This window comes from Aulonocara stuartgranti, assembly GCF_965226115.1.
Source record: "Aulonocara stuartgranti genome assembly, chromosome: 17".
NCBI classification, from domain to species: domain Eukaryota; kingdom Metazoa; phylum Chordata; class Actinopteri; order Cichliformes; family Cichlidae; genus Aulonocara; species Aulonocara stuartgranti.
The window spans coordinates 30,506,326-30,533,818 of NC_138953.1; the positions used below are offsets into that span (position 1 = coordinate 30,506,326).

General features: G+C 39.0%; 1 protein-coding gene across 1 annotated transcript in view; it reads left to right on the forward strand.

Moving 5' to 3' along the window:
- The first annotated feature begins 239 nt into the window (after positions 1-239).
- Positions 240-27,493, forward strand: part of cacna2d4a (calcium channel, voltage-dependent, alpha 2/delta subunit 4a) — a 100,048-nt gene continuing 72,794 nt past the window's right edge. The window contains exons 1-28 of the mRNA XM_082511932.1: positions 240-1,204; positions 2,297-2,466; positions 4,829-4,910; positions 8,165-8,281; positions 8,442-8,501; positions 9,813-9,975; positions 10,068-10,199; positions 10,715-10,775; positions 11,957-12,107; positions 12,908-12,982; positions 15,007-15,096; positions 15,254-15,367; positions 15,483-15,561; positions 16,544-16,677; positions 17,098-17,115; positions 17,641-17,718; positions 18,206-18,286; positions 18,386-18,460; positions 18,565-18,651; positions 18,752-18,823; positions 18,984-19,045; positions 19,205-19,272; positions 19,357-19,402; positions 20,643-20,740; positions 21,522-21,615; positions 21,755-21,847; positions 22,649-22,776; positions 24,784-24,849. Coding sequence (XP_082368058.1) covers positions 2,315-2,466; positions 4,829-4,910; positions 8,165-8,281; positions 8,442-8,501; positions 9,813-9,975; positions 10,068-10,199; positions 10,715-10,775; positions 11,957-12,107; positions 12,908-12,982; positions 15,007-15,096; positions 15,254-15,367; positions 15,483-15,561; positions 16,544-16,677; positions 17,098-17,115; positions 17,641-17,718; positions 18,206-18,286; positions 18,386-18,460; positions 18,565-18,651; positions 18,752-18,823; positions 18,984-19,045; positions 19,205-19,272; positions 19,357-19,402; positions 20,643-20,740; positions 21,522-21,615; positions 21,755-21,847; positions 22,649-22,776; positions 24,784-24,849 — 2,476 coding nt within the window. The 5' untranslated portion in view covers positions 240-1,204; positions 2,297-2,314. The remainder of the gene's footprint in view (positions 1,205-2,296; positions 2,467-4,828; positions 4,911-8,164; positions 8,282-8,441; positions 8,502-9,812; positions 9,976-10,067; positions 10,200-10,714; positions 10,776-11,956; positions 12,108-12,907; positions 12,983-15,006; positions 15,097-15,253; positions 15,368-15,482; positions 15,562-16,543; positions 16,678-17,097; positions 17,116-17,640; positions 17,719-18,205; positions 18,287-18,385; positions 18,461-18,564; positions 18,652-18,751; positions 18,824-18,983; positions 19,046-19,204; positions 19,273-19,356; positions 19,403-20,642; positions 20,741-21,521; positions 21,616-21,754; positions 21,848-22,648; positions 22,777-24,783; positions 24,850-27,493) is intronic.

Below are 27,493 nucleotides of genomic sequence, written 5' to 3' on the forward strand. Positions count from 1 at the left end.
GATTAAGAGAAAAAAACAGAGAAAAGCAACTAGAAAGAAAAGAAAGAGTAGAAAAACAGTGGGTCAAAGAGCGATACAGAGAAGATGAGGGCCAGAGAGAGAGAAAGATTGTGTTGGCGTGCTTGTATGGAGAGAGAGAGCAAGAGGCATGGAGTGGGAAAAGGAGGCAATGAGGGAGGAGGGGTTTAATCCTGCATGGATTATGGTATAAACTGGTGCTGGAGAGGAGGAAGAGAGATTCTGGAGAGAGAGGAAGTCCCACTATCCATCCGTGCATCCATTAGTCCATCTGTCTTACCCTCCATCCAGCAGCGTAGTCGTCTCCCCGTGCTTTTTGTTTTGCATTTTGGACCTGTGAAGACGTGAGGTCAGCACAAGGGTCGGCAGAATAATTGGAAGTTGCAGCAGGGTTGGATTTGTTTTTGGAACCTGTGCATGTGCCTTACCTGGAAGAAACAAAATCACACTGCCCGATAATGGAAGTCGTGTGAAGACTGAAGTTTACTCCTATTTTTGTCGGATTGTGCTGATCCGGAGAGCAAGCAAGAAAAACAGACGTCAATAATGGGGGGGACAGAAATCAGATTAAGAGCCTTGGAGAGGGAGGTGTAGAAAAATGGAGATGCTCTATTGTGATCCCATGTGCACAGAAGTGACCTTTGACACTGGAGACAAAAGCTTTCTAGTTTCTTTTGTATGCCGGGACATCCAGCTCAGCTGACATCGAATCATCATCATTCACACTTGCTATGTTTCAACTTTCTTCCTTGACCTACATACTTTTTGGTTCTTTTGTGAGCTCTGAAAATATGGGTTTACTGAACTATTTTCTTAATTTTGTGTATTAATATTCCAGCTTTTAAATTGGGCATCAGATGGCATCTTTGTTTTCACTTGGAAAGAAGGTTTCACGTTCTTTCCACATGAGCCCAAAGTCAGTGTTAACTGTAAATGTTTTTAAGATGGCATATTTAACCTATAGTCACATGCCCATGCTTTTCTATTTTTTGCTATCCTTTCGGTTTGGACTTTCACAGATTCTCTAAATGTTACTATGGATCTTTACATATTTTAGCCTGCTTGGTGACAAAGCCAGCCTCTTTTTTCCCGTCTTGATGGGCTTAAGATTTGGACTATACATGACTGTCTTTCAGAAGGCTGTACACTGGACCTTGAGATTTTTTCTGAACAAATAATCTATCAGGCAAGTAGTCAAAAAGATCTTGAAAGCAAGTTCTTTGTTTTGCTCTTTAAGATGAGTTGGTGTTGTGCTACAAAGTGATGACCAATATTTTATAATGAAAAGAGTGATACATATGTGTCTGTGACCAAAATTCTGCCATAACTTACTGCACTTTACTTCAGTTTAATAAAGTTTAAATGCAGCTTTTGACTATATGGGGTAGTTCATCCCAAAAATCATATACATGCAATTGTTTTGTAGATAGAGACTGAGTATAATAGAACTTGGTGCCACTCACCTTATAGCACTTGAAGTGCCATTAAATGCATCTGGAAAACTCATCATTCATCACATATCAAACTCAATACAACCCCAAAACGTTTTTTAGCATTGTTATAACGAAAAATGAATACTGAGCCCTTTCAGGTGAACCCCCAAAGGAAGACACAAATCCCCTTGGAAGGGCATCCAATAACCAGTTTGCCAAATCAAACACACCTTCTGAGTACAGAATTGGTCCGGTCTCCTAAAACAGTCCCAGTTTCTCATGTGGCCCCTTGAGAAAATTAATTGAACCATTCCTGATCAAGACGTACATTAGTTTTACTGTGTTTGCAAGGTGATAACAGTTCAGTGATGTGCATGTGGTAGTTGGAATTTTTTGTATTATAGCTACAAGACTTTACAGAAGCAATAATACTCTGTGCTTTCGTGCAACTCCAACATACATGACTGGAATATAGTTCAATTCGCATGCACAAAAGAGTCAACAACCTAACTTGACAGAGAGTGATCTAGGTATAAATGATAAATGTTCATATAAAGATGTTATTACTGCCATAAACTAGCTAAGACACAGCCTGTAAGTGGTGCTGCAGAACCTAGCTGGCCTAATTCTGTTACTTTTAAATATTCCAAAGAAGGGAGGAAGTTAATGCTAATGGTCACCCTTTTTTCACAGTTAATGAGGTAGATGTCGGTTAGAGAAGGTGCATTGTGTACCACCCTGTATGTGTAGATCTGTGCCAAGACTTCAGGTTTCTCTCTCTGTAGGTTTCTAAATTTCTAAATTCATGCTTTTTCACTGTTCTGATTTCCTCAATTTCTCTCCAGCGTACGGCAGCTGCAGGGATGAACTGCTGGAGTCTGGGAAAAGCTAGGAATGCCATTAAATTAGACAGAAGTGGGCCATACAGCGGGAGGCTGATGATGCTGATGTGGATTATCCTCTCCAGTTCACTGTGCCTCATGACTGATGGTCAAATGAAGATCTCACCAGAAACGTAAGTAAAACTGCGCTAGAAAAATAGACAGTTGACTGGTGTCTGGTGTTTGCATAAAGCTGCATTTATTCTGAAATAATTTCATTTTTGCATTTGTTTTTGTTTACATATCCATATCATGGCTGTATCCTGAATCACAGTGGCACCCAGTGTGCTGCCATTCAGTGGCAAATATAGACACACAGCCTTTTTTTAAATCAGGTAATTTCTGTGTGCACACCCTGGCAGCTCTACGTGCAGTATGATCCTTCTTAAAGCCATATGTCAGATGGATGAGTCAATAGTGTTCCTTCTAGGTTGGCTGATTATTCTACATACATATGGACCATCTGGACACCTGTGGGGTACAGCGAACTGCCAAACTGTTCTCCTCTCTACAGCCACATTCAAATAATCTGACATATAAGTCTGACTAGAGATAAAGAGACATTTATTTTAAAAAAATAAAAATTACAATTTATTTTGTTAGAAAAGATTTTGTGTAGGAAAAGGCAGCATGGTGATCAAGTGGTTAGCGCTGTCAACGCACAGCAGTCACCTAGAGCCATGCTGGCAAACACCAATGCTCTGCTTATACAGATTGATGGAGTCCTGCTATGTTTGCATTTAATCATATGTACATATCACAAGGCTTGTTACTTCTACTGTAAAACTGCTTTTCAAACATGTACAATGATTGCCTTCCCATGAGAGGGACCGGTTTATATTGCGTAATGTGTTTTGCTTTCACAGAGTGTTGACTTTGTAAGACTGTGTACGATTACTGGTCAGTTTATCTCAGGTGGATATTTCTTTTTGGGACAAAATGCTGTGTTTGTTTATTCTCCAAAGGCAAGACGAAGCTCTTTCGCCTTAACGGTTTTCAACCGCCTTGCTGACGAAAGACAAGAACAGATCGATACAGTCCTGTCAGTCTGCAGTAGCCTTGTTTGTGTGTGAGCTGTGTGTTAGCAGAAGAATTTGTGTGCATGTGTGTGTGACTGTATATGTAAAAGTGATAAAAATTGAATGGGTTGAGAGAGACTGAGAAGCACAGCACTTTGTTAGCATGGATGTTGTTAATGTTTGCATAACAGGCTTTACATACTTACATCTATCGACCAAAACCATAAGGCAATGTCTGCCTGTGCAGATTAGAGTTGTATTCAGTGCAGTGTATAAGATTTGTAGTTATACAGCTTAAAGAGTTTACTGTATGTGTTGTCAGCAGTCAGGCTGGTGACGGCAGATGAAGCTCTGGGGACACCAGAGTTCAACTGTCCAACATAGGTCACTAAGCCCCAAATGCCGCACTCTGCCTAGGGAAGAAATGGCAGCAGGTCCCTTATGGCTGTGAAAGTTAACAGTGTCACGACCGGAACATTTCAGGCCAAGAAGGTCAGATCTTTATCCTCTAAGGCTATGCAACCCTAATGCCAGTAGGAAACATTGCACCTTTCTGTGAGCTGTTACTAAAAACACGTCTTTGCTCTGGAATAAACAGTATAAGTGTACACATAGATCTTTTTCTTCTTTGGGGATAAAATCAAGTTTATCTATTGAAAAATTAAGTAAGTAAAATACTTTTACTGTTCATTGAAGTTGTTTCTGCAACCTGTTCTTGATCTGACTGGTACAGATACTGGTTCGAAAATTACAGTATAGCCATTTTAATAAGTTTAATTTTAAAATAAATCATTAAAAATGCACAAATTTCCTAACCCAGTGTCAGAGGAGATGATCTCCTGCTTCAATAATATCACAATATTGTTTTATGACACTGAAACCCAAAGTTCTTGATGCTGCCTTGAAACAGGAACAGGGATCGGCAAGATTATGATTAACCAGAATGGTAATACTAAACGAAATCTCTTGAAGAAGAATATTGACAGTACAGACGGCTTACACACTGTTGGCCCTCACATTTTAAAATGAACACGCTCAAATTTTGCAATGACAATATCAACAAGTCAACAAATGATAAGCCAGTTTTCAGTACCGATGCTGGCAAGACTGCCTGCAAACTAGCAGCGAGCTGACTGACTCCCCATAGGTTAAGCCATCTGTCACATCCTGTCTGCTCTCTAAACTCTATTACCTTACCTCATTGGCATTCACACTGAGGATTTGTAGAATTGCTGCATGTTAGTGAGCATAGAATAACCTCTTGACCCGGTACAATGTCTATTTTAAGTATCACTTTCAAATAATCTGCTTCACTCTGTCAGTAGTGAGTGTGCAGTAAGTGCTTAAATGTTTTGCTGTGTACATTTCTGGTCATTTCCAGTGTTTTATAATGGGTTTATTAATTTGAGCTAGTAGCTCTGTCTTTACCTATATAAGGGTATCTACCTTCCATTGATAATGTATTTTGTCTGTTCAGGGTGCAGCAGTGGGCCGTGTCATTTGGCAAAGAGATAACTGCTTTGTCCGCCAGGTACTCTGGAGCTAAACTTCTGCAGAAGGTAAGAGGCAGTTCATCTATGAAGTTACATTTTTATTAACTATCAGCCAGGTGGGTGAGCCATTAATATTTACATTGCATTCGTCAGTATGGTAACACAGCTCATGTAAGGAGTTCAATAGGGGGGAAAAGCAGCTTCTATATGAAATGGCTCCTAGCAAGGTTTTTGGATTATCTTTTTTTCAGTAACCAGGTCTAAAACTGCACAGTAAGCCAAATTACCAGGACCACATGGCAAGCTGAAAACAAGCAAGTTATTGAAATAGACAGAAATTCCCATTCGGAGTTGGTGGAGACCAAAAACAGAGCAAAAAGGAGAGAATTACATTAGTCGGCTGACTGGTTCGGAATTTCTGGAAGGGAACATTCCACTTGGGTGGTCTCAGATTCTCATCTCTGCTTTTCAAGGATGGTGTGGTTCTGTTGGATTCATTGGGTGATGGCCTCCAACTGACTTTGGAACGGTTTCGCGGCCAAGTGTGAATCGGTCAGAATGAGAATCAGCACCTCCAAATATAAGGCCATGGTCCTCAGCCGGAAAAAGTGCCCACTCTGGGTCAGGGACGAGTTCTTGCTCCAAGTGGATGAGTTTAAGTATCTCAGGGTCTTGTTCACGAGTGATGGGAGAAGGGAGCGGGAGATCGACAGACGGATTGGTGCTGCGGCTAAAGAGAGAGCTGAGTATAAAAGCGAAGCTCTCAATTTACCTGTCGATCTATGTCCCTACCCTCACCTATGGTCACGAGCTGTGGGGAGTGACCGAAAGAACGAGATTGCGGATACAAGTGGCAGAAATGGGCTTCCTCCGAAGGGTGGCTGACCTCACCCTTAGAGTCAGAAGTTCGGCCATCCGGGAGGGGCTCAGAGTAGAGCCACTGGTCCTTCACATCGAAAGGAGTCAGTTGAGGTGGTTCGGGCATCTGACAAGGATGCCTCCTGGGTGAGGTTCTCTGGGCATGTCCCACCGGGAGGATGCCCTGGGGCAGACCCAGGACATGCTGGAGAGATTATATCTCTCGGCTGGCCTGGGAACGCCTTGGTGTTTCCCCAGACAAGGTGGATTAGGTGGCTGGGGAGAGGAGGTCTGGGCTTCTCTGCTTGGGCTACTGCCCCCACCATCTGGCCCGGATAAGCGGAAGAAGATGGATGGATGGAACATTCCTGCTGAGTGTTATGTATTTTCTTGCCCTTTTGAGCATGCCAAATGAAGTGCCATTTGATTCCATTATATTCAAAATAGGACAGAAATCTCTACAACAGGCTCACCAAAATGGGGCTATTCACATCAAAACAAGCAGGACTTGATTTTATTGGGGGTGAACTGTCCATTTAATATAAAATACATTTATAAATAGAGGTTGTCAGATATCAACAAATTATTACTCATACAGTACATACTAGCCCAAGACATCATGCCCAAGTACATGTTACAAGACATAGTATGCTTCACTAATTTCCCATTTCAGACAGGCAAATGATTATTTTTAGGCTATATTTAATGATGGTTATGGTATGGTATGGTTAACATGCCTTTATTGATGATTAGTCACGCAAAAGTATACAGAGAGGAACATACAGGGAAGGTTATTTGGGGCTGAGCTCTCCCTCTACCTGCACCTCTTATTGTATTACCAGCTACACAAATATTTAAAACTAAAGTTGGAACTGGAAGCTGGGAATGGACAAAGAAATCTTACAAAAAATACAACATTATGCTGCAAAACTGAAAGGGGCAGAGTGTGAATTCGTCATTTCTCCCCCTTCTGTGCATTACATCAGCCAATAAGAACACGGCAGACTGACATACATTTGCTGTACAACATCTGCGCATGGCCTAGAGAGCAATCTGATGACACATTTAATTCAAATATTCAGGCATGCCTTTTAGTAATTAGCACGTGTGAGCTTGCACTGCATGCCACCCTGTAGTATCGCTAGCAGGTCCATTCACCATCTGCTATGCAGGCTCACAAAGTGTGTGTTAACAACGTTAACCAAACAAGCTGTACAAATAACCAATCCTTACTGATTTAGCTGTTATAAACAGTTTTCTACACTGTCCAACCTCACAGCTTGTAAGATATCAACCTGATCAAAAACAGAAAGCATTGTGGTGCTTGTAAGTGCTTCAGTTATCGCACGAGCAACACTTGCTGTAGTAACTGTATCCATAACAGCCCTATTCATTTGCTGTATCTTTCCTATCTGCAAAATGTCTTTTTAGTCAGCCAGTGGTGTGTAATAACAGCCAGCGCTTAAGTCTTATCCTTGCACCAAGGAGCCATAAATCATCCACCTCTGCCTAATCGATAGGCTTCTTGTTATAAGTGGAACACTTAGTGATTCTGTCTTCTTGCCTGAGTAAACTGGGTAGGATATTGAGTGTTTGGGGTTCTGTTTGACAGTTATAAACATGTTGGAGCTACAAAGAGGGCTTTTTCCCCCAAACAAACCTGCAAAAGATCCGTATATTGTGAGTTTTTCTCATTTTACATCTGTTATTAACCATATGAGTATCTAACTTATCTTAGTTATTAGATGGATGTTGCACTGTTGCATGGGACACATGGCTTATCGAATCTATTTCCTGAGCAAATTTGATAATAATTGTAATATATTGTAATTAATGGTAATCATCTTTATAAAGGCAACAGAAAAATACAAAACAAACAAGACGGGTAAATGTCATTACATTATTTTTAGTGCAGGAAATTAACCTTTTAGTCCTCATGCAGTAACTGTATGGGATCCCTTAAATTGCATTTATCCAGCTGCTGTGATTCTACTGTGAATAAATACTATGAGTATTATTTGGCCGACTGGTTGTTGGACTAGAAAAAAAAGAAAACATAAATATGTTTAAAAATGTTTTGGTGATCATTTTGAATGCCACTGCTATAATAACATGTCAGGATTAAGACTCTTTTTTATGTCTGCCTATTATACATCTGAATTATAAATCTTTGAAAACATTACCATCACTTTGTACAAAATAGTGAGGGGTGGAGGGAGAGGATGAAGTCAGGACACCTGTAAATGCCTGGTGTGAAGGTTTGTGTATCAGGATTGTTGCCTGTACAGTTGATCTCTGTTTTCAGAGGGGACTGTTTGGTTTCGTGTGTTGTTGAAAATGTAGAAATCGTTTATAATTGTGTTTTGTTGTCTTAAAACAGTCTTGCAAAGGCTGGCACAGTGTTTTACATTTTTTTTAAACAAATCTTTCTTTTTAAATTGAATTGTGTGTGTGTTTTAAAGAAATACAAGGATATTGAAGGTACAGTGAAGATAGAGGAGGTGAATGGAGACGAACTGGTGAAAAGGTTTGCGGAAGAAATGGAAGAGATGCTTGGGAGGAAGATGAAAGCTGTTAAGGTAATAATTATGCATGCAGAGTAAAAAAAACCTTTAATGCCAATCAAATGGGCAATCATCAAATCAAACACTGATACATGGTAAACTAGTGTAGGTTTGTGTAATGTTGCACTTTGCTAATTAAAAAAGAAAAAGAAAATCTGTAATGCTTTTATCACAGAGATTAGCAGAAGCAGCAGAGGATGCAGATCTGGACCATGAGTACAATGAAACACTCGAGGTAAGGGGGACATATCTGCTTATAAGTTTTTCATTTGTCAGCTTATACAGGATAAGAGTCCCATTGCTAGTAGAAAGCTCAGACACTGTATGTAAAAATATATGTCCACACCATGAGACCTATTGCTTTGTAACTCAAATTTTGCCATTTTTGTTGTTTGTTAGGTTTTTTTTTTTATGAATTGAATATGTGATTTGGATAAAAGGGCAGTGTGAGCAACTTGCGAGCTAATGCTAATGCTGGCTGAGTAGCTAGCTTGGTTAGGCCTTAGTTACCCTGTCATCGAGACTGGCTGGTGAGTCCCTGGCAACACTCTAGGAAAAATATATATTCTCCAATTCATTGTCCAATGGTTGGCTAAGTGAAATTGTTTTCAAAGAGGTATAGGGAACTACACTAAGGGCAGTAGATTGCTACAGTTGCCCAAAGTTTGCAAGGAAGAAAGTGACTCAACAATTAGTCACTGAGCAGTTGTGAAGCTGTGAAAGTTTTGACCCAAGCCGCAAACAGAGACAGATTACCTTAAAAAGTTTTGCCTCTTGTAACAACTGAAGGCAAAGCTTTTACTTTGAAGGCAAACATTCTTCATTTCCATTTGCGTTGCAGTTTTTTGCCAAGTTTCACTACTGCTCTGTGTTTAGCTGCTGAGTGTCAGAAGACAAGTTGGGGGCTTTCATGCGAACCATTGGTAACTGCAACAATCTGCTAGTGACCAAAGCAATCACAAGAAGGTTTCACAGATTTCACAGTGATAGCCAGCAACCTCCAGTAACCGCACACCAAGCAGTTAAGATTTAAACGTTTTTTTCTCTACCTTATATTTCACTGTGAGAACAAATAGGATGCTAAATTAGGCTAGCAAAAAACAAGCTCAGAAGCGCATTTTACCAGAGAAATCAAATGCCCAACCCCTCACCACCAAACAGCAAACACAAAGCGGCCCCACACTTGTCACTCAAAACCTCTGCACACCTGATAATGCATGACCATAAACCCAAATATAATTTGGCAGTGTTTTAATCACCAGTACAGTAGCTGCAAAAAGGGAAATGACCTGACAGGCATTTTAATATAGGACTCTTTGTTAACTAACCACAAACTGTATATTAAAGATGGATAGCTACTGTGAAGCCTCAAGAGTGGAGCGAGCTTCAATTTGTCTTTTAATGATCCAGTTTGTGAGCTGATTTTCAGCCCTTTTGAAAAAAAAAATCCACAGACTTATAACTGAATTATAACCAACTGTTTGTTCTTATTGGTTACTCATGTTAGTATATATGTACAGCCACCAACTGTCACTTTTTTCTGTAGTTTGACTATTATAACTCCATGTTGATCAACACTGTGGATGAGGATGGGAATCCAGTCCCACTGGGTGGAGAATTCACATTGGAGGAAAACGAACATTTTAATAAACTGCCAGTCAACATACAGCAAAGTAACATACAAGTTCCCACAAATGTCTACAACAGAGGTAACACAACCATAAAGCCTTAAATATAATTGCAAATGCTGCATAATACACCAGATTGGCAGTAGAATATATTACCTCTCTCTGTTTTGTAGATCCTGATATTCTCAATGGAGTCTACATGTCTGAGGCTCTGAATGATGTTTTCGCTGATAACTTCCAGGAGGATCCAACTCTCACCTGGCAGTACTTTGGCAGTTCTACGGGCTTTTTCAGGCTATATCCAGGTACGTCTGAGTCACCTACACTTGGGCCAGCAAATGTGCGTCCCAGAATTGTAGCACAGTGTGTTAATTGATGGTACCCTTGGCTGCACTTTTCTCCTGTGATGATGCAGTGTTAAAACAACATGAACAGCACTGTAGATAAACATTCAGCTACATAAGCCAAATAGTGTACTGTACTTACACAGCAACTGACAGCGCAAGAAACAGTCAAACATGATGAGTCAGTCTCGGTGAGAGTCTGGCTGCTAATAAATTCTCTGTGTACATGTCTATCTGAGTGCGTGCGTGCGTGTGTGTTTGTGAGAGAGAGCAAGGGTAATTAACAGAAGATATGTGACAGCTTGTTTTACTCACCCTCTGCGTCACCCATCACAGCCTTGTTTGACAGTTTGTCATCACACAATGCTACCACAGCATTCATTTTGACATCAGTTGTTCATCCGTTCAACCAAAAAATCATCCAAGCAGGAGTTTGTCCTCTGACCATCATCTGCACTCTCTCTGTTTTCTTTCAGGCATCCAGTGGACTCCAGATGAAAATGGTGTTGTCACATTTGATTGCAGAAACAGAAACTGGTATGGCGATACTGCCCTGTCCTTCCCCATTGATGCCTTTTGATTATCTTTAGCCCTCTCAAAATGAAGCTCCAAACCCAACTTACAGATCTGATCACTCCCAGTCAACAGTTACTATGCACCATTAGGCAGTCTAGTATGGTTCACCCATACTGTATTTGACTGTCTCAAGAATTCTTATCATCAGAATGGGAAAGAAGGATGATTCAAGTGTCTCTGAATTTGATATGGTTGTTGATACTAGAGGAGGTGTTGAGTGTTTGGGAAATGGAGCAAGAATTATCAAGTGAATGGCAGAGGTTAGAAGAGAATGGCCAGACTGCTTTGAGCTGAGAGGAAGGCAAGAGTAACTCAAATAACCACTTGTTGTAATCAAGGTATGCAGAAGAGCATCTCTGAAGACACAACCCATTGAACCTTGAAACAGATGAGCACATCGGGTGCCACGCTTGTCAGCTAAGAACAGGAAACTAAAAAGTATTTATTAGTTAAAGGGGATTTGCACCATGAATGTGCAGACAACAAATCTGTAACAACTATGTGATGCCATCATGTCAATATGGAGCAAAATCTCTGAGGAATATTTCCTGGATCTTGTTGAATCTATACCACAAAATTAAGGAAGTTCTGAAAAAGGGGGTCTAACTTTGTGCTAGTGATGTGTGACTAATGAAGTGCGGTGAGTGTACACGACAGTGCAATATGCACTGTTGCACTGAAGTAGTTAACTAGAATTCAGCCATCATTAATTTAGTGTTTATGCTTATTTCCTTGCTGCTGAAACATGTGACATTTTATTTGCTGTAAAGAGATCTATCACAAAGACAAAGGACTGTTTAGATTGTGGGAACTCTGTCTGGTTTCCAGACATAAATACAGTTGTCCTGGGAAGCAGAGATCAAGGAAACAGACAGAGTAAATCTGGAAAGTTGCCGATCACACCTGCTGCTCGAGGGGAAATCTCATTTATGTTAATTAGCTTGGAAAAATCAGGGGATGGTAATAAAGAGATGAAGGGACCGAACAGACGGACAGAGGAACATATAAAAGGATAAACACTGTCTGCTCTTCCTAGCTGCTGGACTAGCAGTACATAACACCCAATCTGGTCATACTTGGTGTGAAATGTAGGTTGTAGTGCATCTTATACCTACTTCTTCTTTCTCTCTATGTCCTTTTAGGTATATACAAGCAGCCACATCTCCTAAAGATGTAGTAATCGTCGTGGATGTCAGTGGCAGCATGAAGGGACTCAGACTGACAATAGCCAAGCACACCATTAATACAATCCTGGACACCCTGGGAGAAAATGACTTTGTTAACATCATAGCTGTAAGTATATGTGCAAACAGTCATACAAAAGACAAATGCAATGAATGCAATTTGTCTAAGTCTGGATGAGCGTGACATAGAGATTAAAGCCCAAACACACAAATGCACTGGAACTAATGCACAGGTCAACATGGAGGTACATATGCACACACACATCCAAATTTAAAATTTGGTTCATGCCAGGCTCAAATTTTCAGTAACATGAAAGCTTCTAAATTTGTTTTCTTTTTAGGTTTTTGGGGGGGATTTTGGCTGTGTGTAACCCTACAACTACAAATCTGTGTAATAAGCATGGTTTATCCTGGTATTACTGCATGTGTAATCATACGCCTCCTGCAAATCCCCTGCTTTTAAGCTGTATTTTTACCAGAATTTAAAGCTACACGCCTTTCAGCCGAGTGACCGTGCAGCAAAACAATACAAAACAAAAAAACAGTACTTCTTCATATCTAAACTCTGTAGTTTAAAAAATGGTTTAGTTAATTATTTTTATGAGGTCTATTCAAAATGAAACTTAGCTTTGACTTTGATAGAACTGGTCTTGAACACATTAAAATCATACTCCATATTAGTCCAACAACTTCAATATTGTTACATTATGAACAGTCAATATTTAAAGATGGTTCGGTTGGAGAGATTAAGTGTAATCTAATTACTTTGTGACGTTCAGGGTGATTGACTGCAGGTCGTAAAACTGCACTAACAACTGTTTGTCCCCTGCTGCAAATGTTAATCATGTTGACTCTTCATTAGCTGCTCAGTCGCCATATTGGTTTATGTGAATTGGTTTCTGTCTCCAGTACAGTGACTATGTTCGCTACGTGGAGCCCTGCTTCCAGGGCACGCTAGTACAGGCTGATCTGGATAACAGAGAGGTAAGACACACAAGCAGCTCTTGACAAATGGCACATGCGTTCATGCTCATGGCTGATTAAGTGAATTAACCTCTTGGAATTTAATAATCCAAGTTATCTTGCTAATACCCTGAAGACAAAGCTTATGCCGTAATCACATCACAGTTAAAGCAACCTGCCCTTTAAAGGATTTAACCAGTAAAACCCTAGAGAGCGTATGTGACTTCGGCCTCTGCTAACATATTAAGAATATCAATATTCTTCCCAATTTCCCTTCTTTTCTCCTCTCTTGAATTATTTCCATGTCTAACACCAATAATGTCATTGTTTTATTTTTCTTCTCATCCCTTTGTCCTCCCTTTTTTTTTCTAACTTCCCAACACCTGCTCAGTCTGCTCAGTCTCAGTGTGTGTGTGTTTATTTGTTGCAAGTATGCCCTACTTTCACTCCCCTCCACATCATGGCAGTTTGGGTGAGGTCGCCGGCTGCTGACAATTTTAAGTTGGTCACATGACCTGTCAGCAAGGGATCTGATTGGGTGAATACATAGGATATTCTGTAGCAGAATGGGCTTACAGATGTTGGCTGACACACTTGCACAAGAGGGAACGCACATGTAGAGAAAGACAATCATCAGTTTTGCAGTTGTTATACAAGAGTTCCAATATTCCTACATAACCATTCACTTTTAGTCCTACTGAAAGTCACACTGGGTCACTTTTTCAGTCTTGTTCAGCTTTCATTACTGGGAAGATTACTTAACACAAACCTGCAAGCCAACCATGTTAAAGATGCAGTACACAACATGCCCCAGTGACACAGTACAAATGCACATAAGCAAACAGTCTCATTTGTCAGAATAGCACAGAGCAGATATGTGGGATTAAATGCAATTTGCAATATTTTTGTTTTGTTAATAATACTTCACAACAATTTCAGTTATTTTGAGCATGTTTCCAATCCAAACCAATTTTATTTATAAAGCACTTTAAAATACCCAGTACAGGACCAAAGTGCTGTACAGAAAATAAGTTAAAAACAATAGAATAAAATAAATAAATAAAACACATAATACATAAAAATTAGAACAGCCCTATATTAGCGAAACAAGATAAAACAGCATAGAATCAACTAAAATAAAACTTAAAAAAATAAATAAAAACCAATATCTCACATGGTGTCAAAGGCCAGGGTAAAGAGGTGATTTAAAAACAGGTAGAGAAGAAGCCTGTCTGATCTCTAAAAGTAGATCGTTCCACAGTTTTGAGTCACTTTTTTTACTAAATGTCTATATTTAAATATAATTTACAGCACATAAAATCAGTTTCACTACGCTTGCAATTATTCTTATTGTTCTAATTATTTACTATTCACATTCACAGACACAAGAGCTCCTCTTACGTGCTATTAATAGCTGCAGCCGTGTGCAGTGGTCGTGCATGTAGATGTTTGATCTGTGGTTGTATGTGGCTTTGCCAATGCTTTGTATTTCAACCCTCTCTTGCACAGAGACAATAGCAGTTAGCAGCAGTTTTTGTTCATACTAAAAGTATTCTGTTCAAATACATTTAGTATTTGACACCAAAGAAAACACATTTCCTTTTCAGTTTTGTCATGATGTTTCACATTAAAATTTCACTTCTTCCTAAAACCGCATTTTCATATACAAGTGACTAGTTAGAGAAGTGTTTATATCCATCCTTGAGCTATGCAAGATGCAACATTTTACAGGGTTTGTCTTTTATAAAAGAAGTTCATGCACACTTACAGCTTTCTAAAACTGAGTAAAACCCTTTTACATGGTCATTCCTCCTCCTCATATGTGCATGTGAATCTGTCTTTGTTTGTGTGTTGATTAATCTTGATTACCTTCTGGTGTTGCAGTAGCTTTGGTGTTAGTGGTCAGTGTGCCAGGAAGCCGGGGATAATTTCTCTACTGCGCTCTCTTTTTTCTGTTGTGACTAATTCGGCTGCGTTTGCCCGAAGGGAAGCGCATTGGCTCACTGACAGTGTCTGTGTGTTTACTTTTCTGGGTCTCGCTCCAGCATTTCAAGCTTTTGGTGGAACAGCTTCATGTGAAAGGAGAGGGCAAAGTAAAAAAAGCAATGAAGGAGTCTTTCAGGATTCTCAATGAGGTTTGTCTTTCCTTGCCACAATCATAGCAACTGCTACCCCTTGGCCGTAATAATAGCGAAGCAAAGTTATTTAGGAATTCCTACCTCCACAATACACAGAGCTTGAGTGCAGATTTTTAAAACTGATTAAACTGGATGTGCATATTTATGTGTTTAGGCTACTGCACTGGGGCAGGGCAGCCTGTGTAACCAGGCAATCATGCTGATAACAGACGGAGCCATGGAGGACTTCCAAGATGTTTTTCAAGAGTTTAACTGGCCGGAACGACGGGTATTATAAAGACCAGCACAGACAAATATCATCCTTTAAAAGCTGTAGTAGCTGAGTATTAAATTAGCGTGGCTTATCACGCCGTACTACATATAGCACTTGACTTTCTCTCCAGGTTCGAGTGTTCACCTATCTGATTGGACGGGAGATGACGTTTGCTGAAAATGTCAAATGGATTGCCTGCAACAACAAGGGTAAAGCCCAGTGTCTTTAAATTTGATGGCTTTGTTTGTGTTGTCACATTTGTTTGTACTGACAAATCCTTCATAATCATTACAGGAAGACAGCAACAGTAATAAATTGAAGATTAAAGAATATTTTTTTGTAAAAAAGAATAATTTTCTGAATCTTACGAAACCCCTGGTGCTCCCAAAAGAGGTGTGCTGGCCCTGTGGTGATTCCAGGTGGCACTATGAGGAACTAAGTATCAGGTGCTGCCCTCTTGTGAATTACAAGGCATCATGCAGCAGCTTAGGAAATAATCACATTAGCTCCTTCTAGCATATTAAAATCCATGGCTAAATAACTGATAATCAGCACAGATACACTGCAAACATATCCCTGGCCAAAAATGTCATAACTGTGTCTCTATAACAGGTGCAATCCATTTTGTTGCATAAACTGATAGTTGCTTCTACTAGCAGGCAGATATCTGTCAAACAGATATTTTGTTGCTGTTTTCTTGCAAACAGCTTCTGCTTAAACCTTCTGGATGCAGTTTCAGTTTGCTTAATAGTGTTTGCACCAGCGCTCTTGGGAGATGTTACCAAGGGGAAATATGTTGCACGTATTCACTTGGCAGAGCTTCAGTAGCCTGTTGTCGCTGAGCAGCTTCACTGCAGGTATCCCACTGACGTCACTGTCTCCCACTTGTAGAAATGCCACAAACCTTAGACTAAGCCAAGCTTTAAAGAACGTCAAAAACATATTTGTATCAGTCGGAGATTCAAGCTGGGATATTTGTTTCATGTTTTGGAATACAGGGTGTTCTGATGTCTGATAAATGAGTTTCTTCTTCTAAATTTAATACCCAAAGGCAGAAACCTGAGTTAAAAATAATAGGTGAACAATTTATTTTCCAAAAACTAAAAAAGAAAAAACGCTTCTCAGTTTTCCATCTGAGTAGTTTATGATACGAGTTACAATACATGTGTGTCTTTTCTGTGTCTTCTGCAGGTTATTACACACATGTCTCAACACTGGCTGATGTCCAGGAAAACGTTATGGAGTACCTCCATGTTCTGAGCCGGCCAATGGTCATCAACCACGATCATGACATCATTTGGACTGAGGCCTATATGGACAGTGTGGTCAGTCTGCTTGTCTTATTATTGTTGTTTAATATTATTATTTTTGTCAAAATTTAATAAATGAACTGGTTTTTATCTTTGTTTAATATTTTTTGATGATCTGAAACATGTGAGTGTAGCAAATATGCAAAAACTAAATATATAAAGAGAAATGAGGAAGGAAGCAAATATATTCACATATTCACTTAATTCTGAATATTTAGACTATGGTCATTATAAAGAATGCAGATGTAAAGCACCACCTCCCTGGCACATTTATTACATGTATTTAATATTAAACATTTTTTTTCTTATGAATTTATGTTTTCCTCCCTTTCATTTGGCCACAGAAATATTACATTGTAATTTGACAATCTTACTGGAGGTGTTATTCTTTAGCCATTCATGTGTGCTTTTCCCCCCATTTACCATTAACTTCAGTTGCCAAGTACAAAAAAGGTAATTGTATGTGGAGCTAGCTTTAGAGCTTTAGCTAGAAAAAGAAAATAAAGTGTAGCATTTGTAACGACATGCTTAGGTTTTGTTTAGTTAGTGGTTGTCAGTTTTTAGTCACCTCTAGTAGTTTCTTATAACTCCAGTAGCTTTTGCTAAAGCTAAAGTTAGCTCATCCTCGAGATACCAGCTGATCTAATGTTGTAAGGCTTTGTTTTTCACTTGAAACCACATTTCAAGTGGTTTTTCAAAATGCTTTATTATAAATTCATTTAATCAGTTTGAAATGTAATCTAAAGTGGAAAGTTTAAACTTTTTTTTAACTATACAAGCCGGTACTAGCTTTTTTAAGAGTTAGCTTGTAATTTAACAAGCTAACTCTTAAAAAAGCTAGTATCTCCAAATCACTTATTTTTTCAAACTCTGTAAACAAACCTGGATTTGCTTTTGGTTTTTTTTTTTTTATTAATTAATTAATTTTTTGTCCACAGGCTAACTAATTTATCTGAAAGTGTGTTTATTGTATCACAGCTGTTCAACACTCAGGCACAAAGCCTGCTCCTGATGACCTCAGTAGCCATGCCTGTGTTCAGCAAGAAGAGAGAGACTGTAAGTAGTTTTTTACAACTTTGACCTCACATTGTGTCTTTGTGTTGATAATGGTAAATTAAATTGAAATGAAATTGTGATAGATCATAACAAAAGTGGGAGTTTATATTCATAAATCTGTATAAGAAATAGGGTTAAAACCGAAGGAACCAGCCTTGATCTGCTAAGAAACAGGCTGCCTTAAATTTGGAAGCCTTGTTTGATTCAGTATTAACTTTTAAACCACAGATCAAAAAAGTCCTTTCTTCAGATCAGAGCTGGCTGCAAAATAAAACCACTGCTCTAACAGTGTGACCTGGAAAACAAAGATTAACAAAAAGTCACTCACTTATCTCCAGCTAGTTCACAATACTCCATCGAGGCTTCATGCTGTTATCATCTCAGATTTTATTTGAGCTTATTGTTTATATTTCGTTTCAGAGTGAGCGCTATTTAATGTGATTTTGATATATTTAAAATTCTAAAATGATATTTTTACCTCATAAAGTTATCGCACGGGATTCTACTGGGAGTAGTAGGAACTGATGTTGCCTTGAGAGAACTGATGAGAGTAGCTACAAGATACAAGGTAAACCAGAAAGTAACACACCCTGTAACATATATGCTGTACTTCAGTACTGTCAGCAGTTTGCTTCCTTATGGCTGTCTGCTTATGGTCTTTTTATAGCTGGGTGTTCATGGCTACGCCTACCTCATCACCAATAATGGGTACATCTTGTCTCATCCTGACCTGCGACCTCTGGTACGAGGATTTTTTTGTTGGTATTAGATAATGGATTATGAGTACATGCCTCTTATTTTAAAAGCATACTCTTTTGTCTGTGTGCCTGTGCTTGTGTATGGCAGTATAAAGAGGGTAAGAAGCTAAAGCCTAAACCCAACTACAACAGTGTGGATCTGTCAGAAGTGGAATGGGAAGACAGCGAAGAAAAAGTGGGTAACATAAACTTACACGCATTTTTGACCCTTTAATTTCACTTATTTTCTTTGACTTATAGTTTAAGTTGCTGATATAGCTTAACTTTTTTTTTAGCTGAGGACCGCCATGGTTAAAGGAGAAACCGGAAACTTGTCTTTAGATGTGAAAACTTCAGTCGATAAAGGAGTGAGTAATTTTGTGCTTCAGGAATCTGTTGATGTAAAAGGAGACTTAGTGACTATTATATCAGTTATTTCCCCTTTTTGTCCCGTGTACCTCTTTTTTCAATAGAAAAGCTGCCTTTTTGTGCTCACTGTGGTGTTTATGAAGCCTGTTTTTCTTACAGAGAAGAGTGATGTTCCTGAAGAATGATTACTACTATACTGTCATCAATGAGACACCATTCAGGTTTGTCCAGTTTCTTTAAACTTTACTAAATTCCTTAAATTCTCCAGTAAAACAAAACAAAACATATAAACAAAACAAGTCTCCTTCTTACATTTTCTATATTGCCTTCTTAAAGTTTCCCACATACTGTAACGGTCTTGGCCTTCTCTGTGTTGACAGTCTGGGTATAGTGTTGAGTCAAGGATATGGACAGTATATCTTCATAGGAAATGTCTCTGTTGAGGAGGGTAAGTGTCCAATCTCTGTACATCTGCGTTTGTGTCTGGGTTTCATACACCCTGGCTTATGTCTTGACTTCTCTTCTTACGCAGGTCTTCACGACTTATTGGCTCCTGATCTGACCATAGCCAACGAGTGGTGAGTTTAACTTGCAGTGTAACAGGTTGTGAGATAGGTTGTGTTTCCCATTTTTCTACAGGGTGGTTTATCCGGTGTTCTGACAAACCGTCCTACTTTGGGAAGTTGTCCTACCCATAGGTTAATTTGACGGTGACTTCTGACAAACCCGAACACCGTCTATGTTGCACATAAAGTCAGAGTTTTCAGTGTAATTAAGGTGCTTCCTTTTTACCCTAACTTAAGATGAACACATAACCTGGTCTGGAGAAGGTTTCGGTTTTGAAATCGGTTGGTAACGCCACATTTTCATTAGACAGCTTTTATAGTAAAGTGCTGTCTAGATTATCTGATGTACTATTATTTTTTTATAAATAGAGCTTATTCGGTCAGAGCTCATAAACTACATCAAATGAAACTGTAAAGTTACAGCAGTGCAAACTGTATGTGTGGCATTGTCACTGGAATTTTCTTACATTCAGCATAAAACATTGATGCAGAAAATAAATGTTTTGTGTATAAATGTTGATCCTAATCTGCTGCTAAGTCCCTTTTACACTGCTGGAATTGCAGCTGCTTGAACCCAAATTAGAAGATTGATGGGTCACATTTGTAGGCTATATATCAAAGAGAACATTCAATCAATAAAATAAATTTTCTCTTTGATCTGGTAGCAGACTAATGTGATTTCCGTGGATCCTGGATTAGGAAATGGGAGAGAGTTAAATCTGAATGCACTGAGTAACCTTGTGTTTAAACGTATCAAAAATGTCATATCTCTGATCTGCAGCAGCTGCACAGTGAGTGCAAACTAATAATGTTAATAAATATGTTAGATTGAGATAATATATTTATTTTACAGCTCTGCATGCTTATGACGACTCTGAGTTCACAATTTTCAGCAGCATTAATCTCTGCCTCACTCTTAGCAGTATTATTGCTGTTATATTCTTTATTTTCTTTATAGACATCTTATCATCTTATATTAGATTGAAATAGTCACATTGAAAAAAAAATAGGTTTTGTTGTTTAATGGTGGCTGGCAAATAGCTTCTAAGGTGCATTACCACCACCCTCTGGGAGTAATAGCATGTTGCATACTACAAGGTGCCCATAAACAAAGGAGAATATATATATTTTAAGACAAGAAACAGTTGCATAAACTGTTGGTTATTTTTTCTTTCTTTCGTTTTTATTTAGTAACTTTGACTATATTTGAAAGTCCTCACCGTGCTTAATTGACATATGTGTGCGTTTGTAGGACCTACTGTGAGACAGACATTGACCCAGCACACCGCAAGCTGAGTCAGCTTCAAGCTGTGGAACAATACCTCACAGGCAAAGAGCCAGATCTGGAGTGTAAGTCGTGACTTAATGTCAAGCATCGCATGAATGCATCAATGTCAGAAGTATAAAAATGTGTGTTTAGTTGGATATTTTTTTGTAGCTGCTTCTTGGTAATAAATCTTATGCTGCTGTTTATATTTATTAAATAAATAAATTGTTTAATTTTGCTTCTTCTTGAATTCAGTCATCCGATCCAATAAACTGCACATACAGTAAGTTATTATGATGATTATGTTTTTCATGGGTCCAGGATTTATTATGTCTTGGTCTGATTTATTGCCAAGAAACACTGTTACAACAAAGAAATAATCAGCAAAAATTTAATACATTTTTCTGCTAAGTTTATATACCAATAAGTATATGTCACTTGTGACTTTGTGCGATGTGCAGGAGTAAGCACTTAATGGTGAGTTTTGTACAACTCAGCATCAAATATGCCAGAGAATACTGAATCACAGGGAGATACTAATATGCTGGACATTAGAACAGGGAATAGACAGTAATGAGTGACGACGTGACTCGAAACTGGAAATAAACTCAGCACAAGATAGAAAACTGTAACCAAAATGAATCAGGAAGACATCTAAACAGGGAATACTTTGTTACCCCCACAAGGGAGGTAGCAAAGAACAAGTAACACAAGCAATGTTACAAAAGAAACAGCATTCAAACATACTGTAGGGTCATTCTCAAAATCCAAAAGAAACGTTAACTCGCAAAACGCAAAGCCCAGGGTCCAGAACTCAGGGACCATAGCAGTATAAAAGCACACCGTTATACTTTCTCTGAACAGGTGATATGCAGCTGCTGCAACAAACGCTGTTTGATGCTGTGGTCACGGCTCCCATGGAAGCTTACTGGAACGCCCTTATGCTCAACGTATCCAGGTGAAAATGAACACAAATGTTCCTTCAGTTCATGCCACCAACTTTTTACACAGTTGGTGATTCTTATCTATACTAACATATATTTTTCCTCTTTATGTGTGTATGTGCGTTTGTTTGTTTCTCCCTCTTGCTCTCTCAGTATGGATGAGGGAATTGAAACAGCATTCTTAGGGACCCGTTCAGGCCTCATAAGGTTTCTGAGGTATGCCGGTAACGAGAAAAGAATTGGCAAGTGAGTAAGAAAAGTCCAACTGCATCTATGTTGTCATGCTATTATATCCAAAACCAAATAGAAACTGGTGTCAAAAAACCTCTATAAAAGGTTTACCTTAGACTGATGGTAATTGAAGACCTGATGATGACTTTATGCCCCCGTCTTGGTTAATTAAAGGTAAATTGAACTTAATCCCTGACACCCAGGTGGCATCTTTTGGGAGAATTTTCTGTGTAGAAACACAATTAGCATATATCCAAAACATTTGACTTCTGTTTAGGCTGTATTTGCATTTAGACATCAGGGTTTTGAGATATGACAGACACAGCTACAATCATCAATTTAAGCAAAGATGAAGATACAAATAAGTCTTCCACTACTCTCACTACTCTCTCTATTGTTCACCCTGGGGTTGCCCTCCCCCAGGCTTGTCCCTCTGGCTTCCTGTCCTGGGTTTGGGATTGGCTGTTCTCCTGCCCTGCACCCCTGTTCTTTGTTCCAATTCCGGGAATCCCCTCTATTTGTATTATTACACCTATTAATCGCAATATTGCAATATTACAAGCAATCCCAAACTATAGTCTCTTTAACTCTAATGTATATTCATTAATCTGTTATTCTCAACATTAGTAAATCCTTTCTTTAGATATATCTCTTGAAAAGCAATGGCTGTCTTGTTAAGGCAATTTAATATCACTATTTTTTTGTTTTCCAATTTTAGTTTCCCACTTTATCCAGTTGCTTTTTTCCATGTGTCAAAGACTCTTCTTGTTAATTAAGCAATGGGTTGTTCTTTTAGCATATTTTGTCTCTCCCCAGGTCTTTCCTGACCTCCACAGACAAGGAAAATATGTTCACCCTGGACCATTTCCCAGTGTGGTACCGCAGAGCAGCTGAGTACCCAGCTGGAAAGTTTCTATATTACATGCCCAGACAAGACACTAGAGGTAGGAGGACATACCTTTACTTAGTATACACACACCCACAAAATAAAACAAACAAACAAATCCTACGAAATACTATTTATGATGGTGTTTTTTCTTTTTTCTTTTTGCAATGTTCAGCAAATTGAGTAAAGAATCCCCCATGTAAGGCTAGTTTTTGTACCGTCAGGGGGGTACAGCTGCTCTTTTCTGTTTCCCTCTATGTATATTAATGCAGTTTGCATAAATCCTGAAACATCATGAAACATCTACTCTGAACACCCACTTTATAACATCTTCAAGGAAACAGCAGTACTGGAAGACTCTTCTCTTTTTGTTGTAAAGTGAAGAGATACAGGAGAACATTCGCACCCACTGCCCGTATGCCTTTTCAAGTGTCATACAAATAGTAGATGAGCCCCGTCAGACATGTGAATTTCCCTAAATAAAGTTTTTCTTATTCTTATTATTCTTATTTGCATCAACAAAGTTCTTTGACTGGTTAGGAGAGATCGGGAAATGTGATTTTTATTGAGGCAAAGTGTAAAGTATTTCATCCAGCTTGATGTATATCCTAAGATATGTCTTGATGAACAGTTTTCAGCATCAGAGTGTGAAAATTAACAGCCGTGTCATCTTTGCCATCACATCATACTAACCTCATTTTTTTTGTAGTTGAGAAAGGAAAAGTCAGAAAAAAAAGCATGCAAGTTTGAACCTGGCTTTTCCCTGCCTCTGGATTAAATTCTCTTGTTTTGCTCCACTGGAATAAAATGTATTTTTAAAGAGCTTTGAAAAATATGTTGGCATTAAAGCGATTTAGCCTGCGTCAGAGGGCAGGAATGTAAATTTAATCTCCACTACACAGTGCACAGTGTGCAGCTGGAAACACTGCTGCTCCTAATGTCAGAACACAGTGGTTGTGTATTTTCTGCATCTATTTCCTTCGACTTACATGCATAGTTTTTTAGAGTTATAAAGGAATTTTAGGGGCTTTATGTTGACTGGTGATAATCATTTTGTGGTGTATTTCCACGCTTGTGAGATGCACTTTTAAATATAAACTAGTTCCCAATACGTATTAGGAGTTTGATAAATGTAGTGTGTTGTTCTTAGATGTATTCAGGGACTATGAGGCTGACTATAGCGCCACCTTGAGTGCAGAAGAGGTGGAAACCCAAGCGGAGGAGGGAGGGAATAATCCAAGGGAGGCGGAGAATGAGGAGGAGGAGGAGGGTAGAGGAAAACTGTTTCTTTTACTTGGCATGCCTCCTCTTTTTCATTTGATTTTTAGCAGATAAATCCTGTTGTCCCTGTTTTCGATTTGTTTCTCTTCTGCCTTTTTCTTGGTCTGTCGTTCTTTTTTTCCCTTCTTTCTCTTTCACTCTCTCTCTCTCTCTCTCATTGCATGAGCATGCAATTAAAGTATGGAAACCTCCTCTCCTTTCTTAGAAAGCCTTCTCGTAAAGCCATCTTAGTTACATAGTTTTTTGGGCATCATTTTTTTCCCATGCTGTCATTGTGTCTTTTTCGTCTTAGTGACCGAATAACAGAAATATAAACATGGTGCACATGGACTAATATAACACACTGACAACATCCTTCTGTTATAAATGTATTACTCGATTAGCTCTCATAATCTGTGTTACATAATGGCTTAAAATGTTAATCTGGCTGGTATGTGTGGTTTGATGACAGTTGGCGTCAGCTGCCACGAAGGCTCAGAGTAGATGCACGGAAGAAGCATGTGCAAATTTATTACATTAATCCAAACTACCTCTCCAGTCCAAGTCAGCCTGTCACATATATATGTTTTATTTAAAAAAAACACACATTTTTGACATGCTTAAATTTCAACTGCCACAATCACTAAGTGTACGAGGATATAAATATTTCTAAGAACATTTTCCGCATGCACATACAGTAATCCTGCATGTCTGTATATCTGGAAGGCATCCGTGCATGCACACATACTTGGATTTATAAGGTACTGTAAATACCTGCTAATTGTGTGTGTTGTTCTACCAGCAGGGAGGATCATGATTGCTGCCACTGCTGTCACTGTGACGGTGGGCAAGAAAACTGCACTTGCTGGAGGTAGGATGACAACTTCTGTTTTAATACACACCCTATCTGTCTCTTGCACACATGCTTCATCCCACCGCTGCCTCCCTCTTTCTCATTTCTTTTTAATCTCCTCTTACCTCTCATTGCTCTTTCAGTGTTTTCTCTGCCTCTAAATTTTCCATTTCTCTTGTAAAACACTCAACCCCTGCATATTTAAAGCATATTGTTCTCCAGTTTTCTCTCTCGCTTTTGTTCTTTTCTCCCTCGTCTGTGTCTGAATTTTCTTACATTTTCACCAAGTAAAATCAGCTTGCTGCAAAATGTATTGGTGGATTTGTTGATGACATTCGAACTTGTTGAGTGGATGTTAATTGCCTGTGGTGTGAATTATCAGCAAGACTTTGCTTTGTTTGGCTTAAGTTCTGGCCCCTTGTGACACTGATGAGTGTGTCACATTATTGCATTTGAAAAAAAAGGGAGCTGTAATTGAGTGTGTGAGTGCGTCTCATTTTGTACGTTCAGAGTCTTTGGCTTTGTTTCACTGATTCACTGATGTGCAGGTTAGTGTTTGTGTGTTTGTGTGTGTTTGCCCTGGTAAGTACATCTGTGACTGAGACACTCATCAGTCATAATTATCCGAGCGAAGAATCTCTGAACAAGTTTGCGTGCGTGGCTGTCAGCATTTGGTGTCTCATTACGATGACAGATAGACAGAAGCACAGTTAAACACACTGACACAAACACGCGCTTATCTGTGTTCCACAGCTTTCCTAGAAATAATCTCAGGTGTGAAAATCTTGTTAAATTTGGAAGTGGAAAACAGGAGATAAGGGAGATATGAGAAAGAGTTTAAAATACATGTTTCAGTCTTTCTCTTAGCCTTGCCAATTGTCATTTTTTACAGTTTTTCTTTCCTTTGCTACATTCTTACTCTTGCTGCTGGTTTAGAATCCACACTGTTGCAAAAGGCTGAACTTAGACCTACAATTTGGCTTACTGAATCTATTATGGGGTTTCATTAAACCACAAGCTACAAAGGAAAGATGGATGTGAAATAATTATGATGTCTAAAAACAGTATTTGATGTGTGTACAGTATAAATGAGATATATTCCAAAAAATATGGTTATAACAACAACATTTTTTGAATTATACATTCACCAGCTTTTTCAGGTTCAACTGCTGTTCAAGTGCTCTTAAAACAATTAATTTAATTATCCAATCACATGGCTGTAACTCAGTGGTTATATTCAAGAAGACATGGTCAAGACAAAGTTCCAACTGGCTATCAGAAAGTTGATTTTTAAGTGACGTATGAAAAAAAAGAGAATATCCAAGGAGCAGCAGTCTTCTAGGTAAAAATATCATGTTGATGTCAGAGGTCAGAAGAGAATGACCAGACTTCTTTGAGATGATAGGAAAGCGACAGCAACTCAAATAATCAGGTGTGACAACCAAGGTATGCAGATGAGCACCTCGGAATGAACAACATGTCAAGCCTTCAAACTGATGGGCTACAGCAGCAGAAGACCACACTGGGTGCCATTCCTTTCAGCCAAGAACAGGAACCTGAAACTTGATCAGTAGAAGATTTGGGTTGCTTAGCCTGCCTCCATTTCTGCTGTGACGTTTTAATGGTGTGGTCAGAATTTGGCATATACAACATGAAAGCATGGATCAGTGGTTCAGTGTATCAATGGCTTTGTATCAATGGATGCTGGTGATATAATGGTGTGGGAGATATTTTCTTGGTACACTTTGGGCCCCTTAATACCAAATGAGCATTCTTTAAACACCACAGCCTACCTGAGTGTTCATGCTGACCATGCCCACCCCTTTGACCACATTGCACCCATCTTCTGATCTATTTCCAGTAGGATAATGCTATATGTTACAAAGCTCAAACCATTTCAAACTGGTTTTTGGAACAAAGCAGTCCATTCACTGTATTCAGATGACCTCCACAGTCACCATACAGTGGCTTGCAAACTTTTCCACATTTTGTCACATTACAGCCACGCACACCCCACTTTTCAGTTATTTATTTGTAAAAAATGTTTGGAAACATGTATGATTTTCGTTCCATTTTCGTTCGTACACCACTTTGTATTGGTCTTTCACGTGGAATTCCAATAAAATTGATTCATGTTTGTGGCTGTAATGTGACAAAATGTGGAAAAGTTCAAGGGGGCCGAATACTTTTGTGAGCCAATGTATTTCAATCTAATAGTGCAGCTTTGGGATGTGGTGAAACAGGAGAGTTACATTGAGGATGTGCTGCTAACAAATCCAACCCAGTACTAGCAAGGAGTGTTTTCTGAGTAAATATAATAATCACCATTTCGTGGGCACAAAAGTTAAAGTTCATCACTAGATGCCAAGTCCATCAACTTCTCTCCAAGCTGCAGCAAACTCAGAGGGGATGGTTTTATAAACTTATTGGTATGTGTGTGTAAGGAACACATACACACACCAAGTCTCTCACAAGCACATGACTCAGTGTGTTTCACCCTTTGATGCTCCTCTTTAAATCCTCACATACATCTCTCTTTTCTTAGCCTCTGCTTTCCTAAGCTGTCAGATCTGTCTGCCTCCACATCACATTTCTCCTCTCTGTGTTTCCTTTTTCTTTTCCCTATCATGTCATTTTTTTCTCATACCCCTTTGCCCTAACT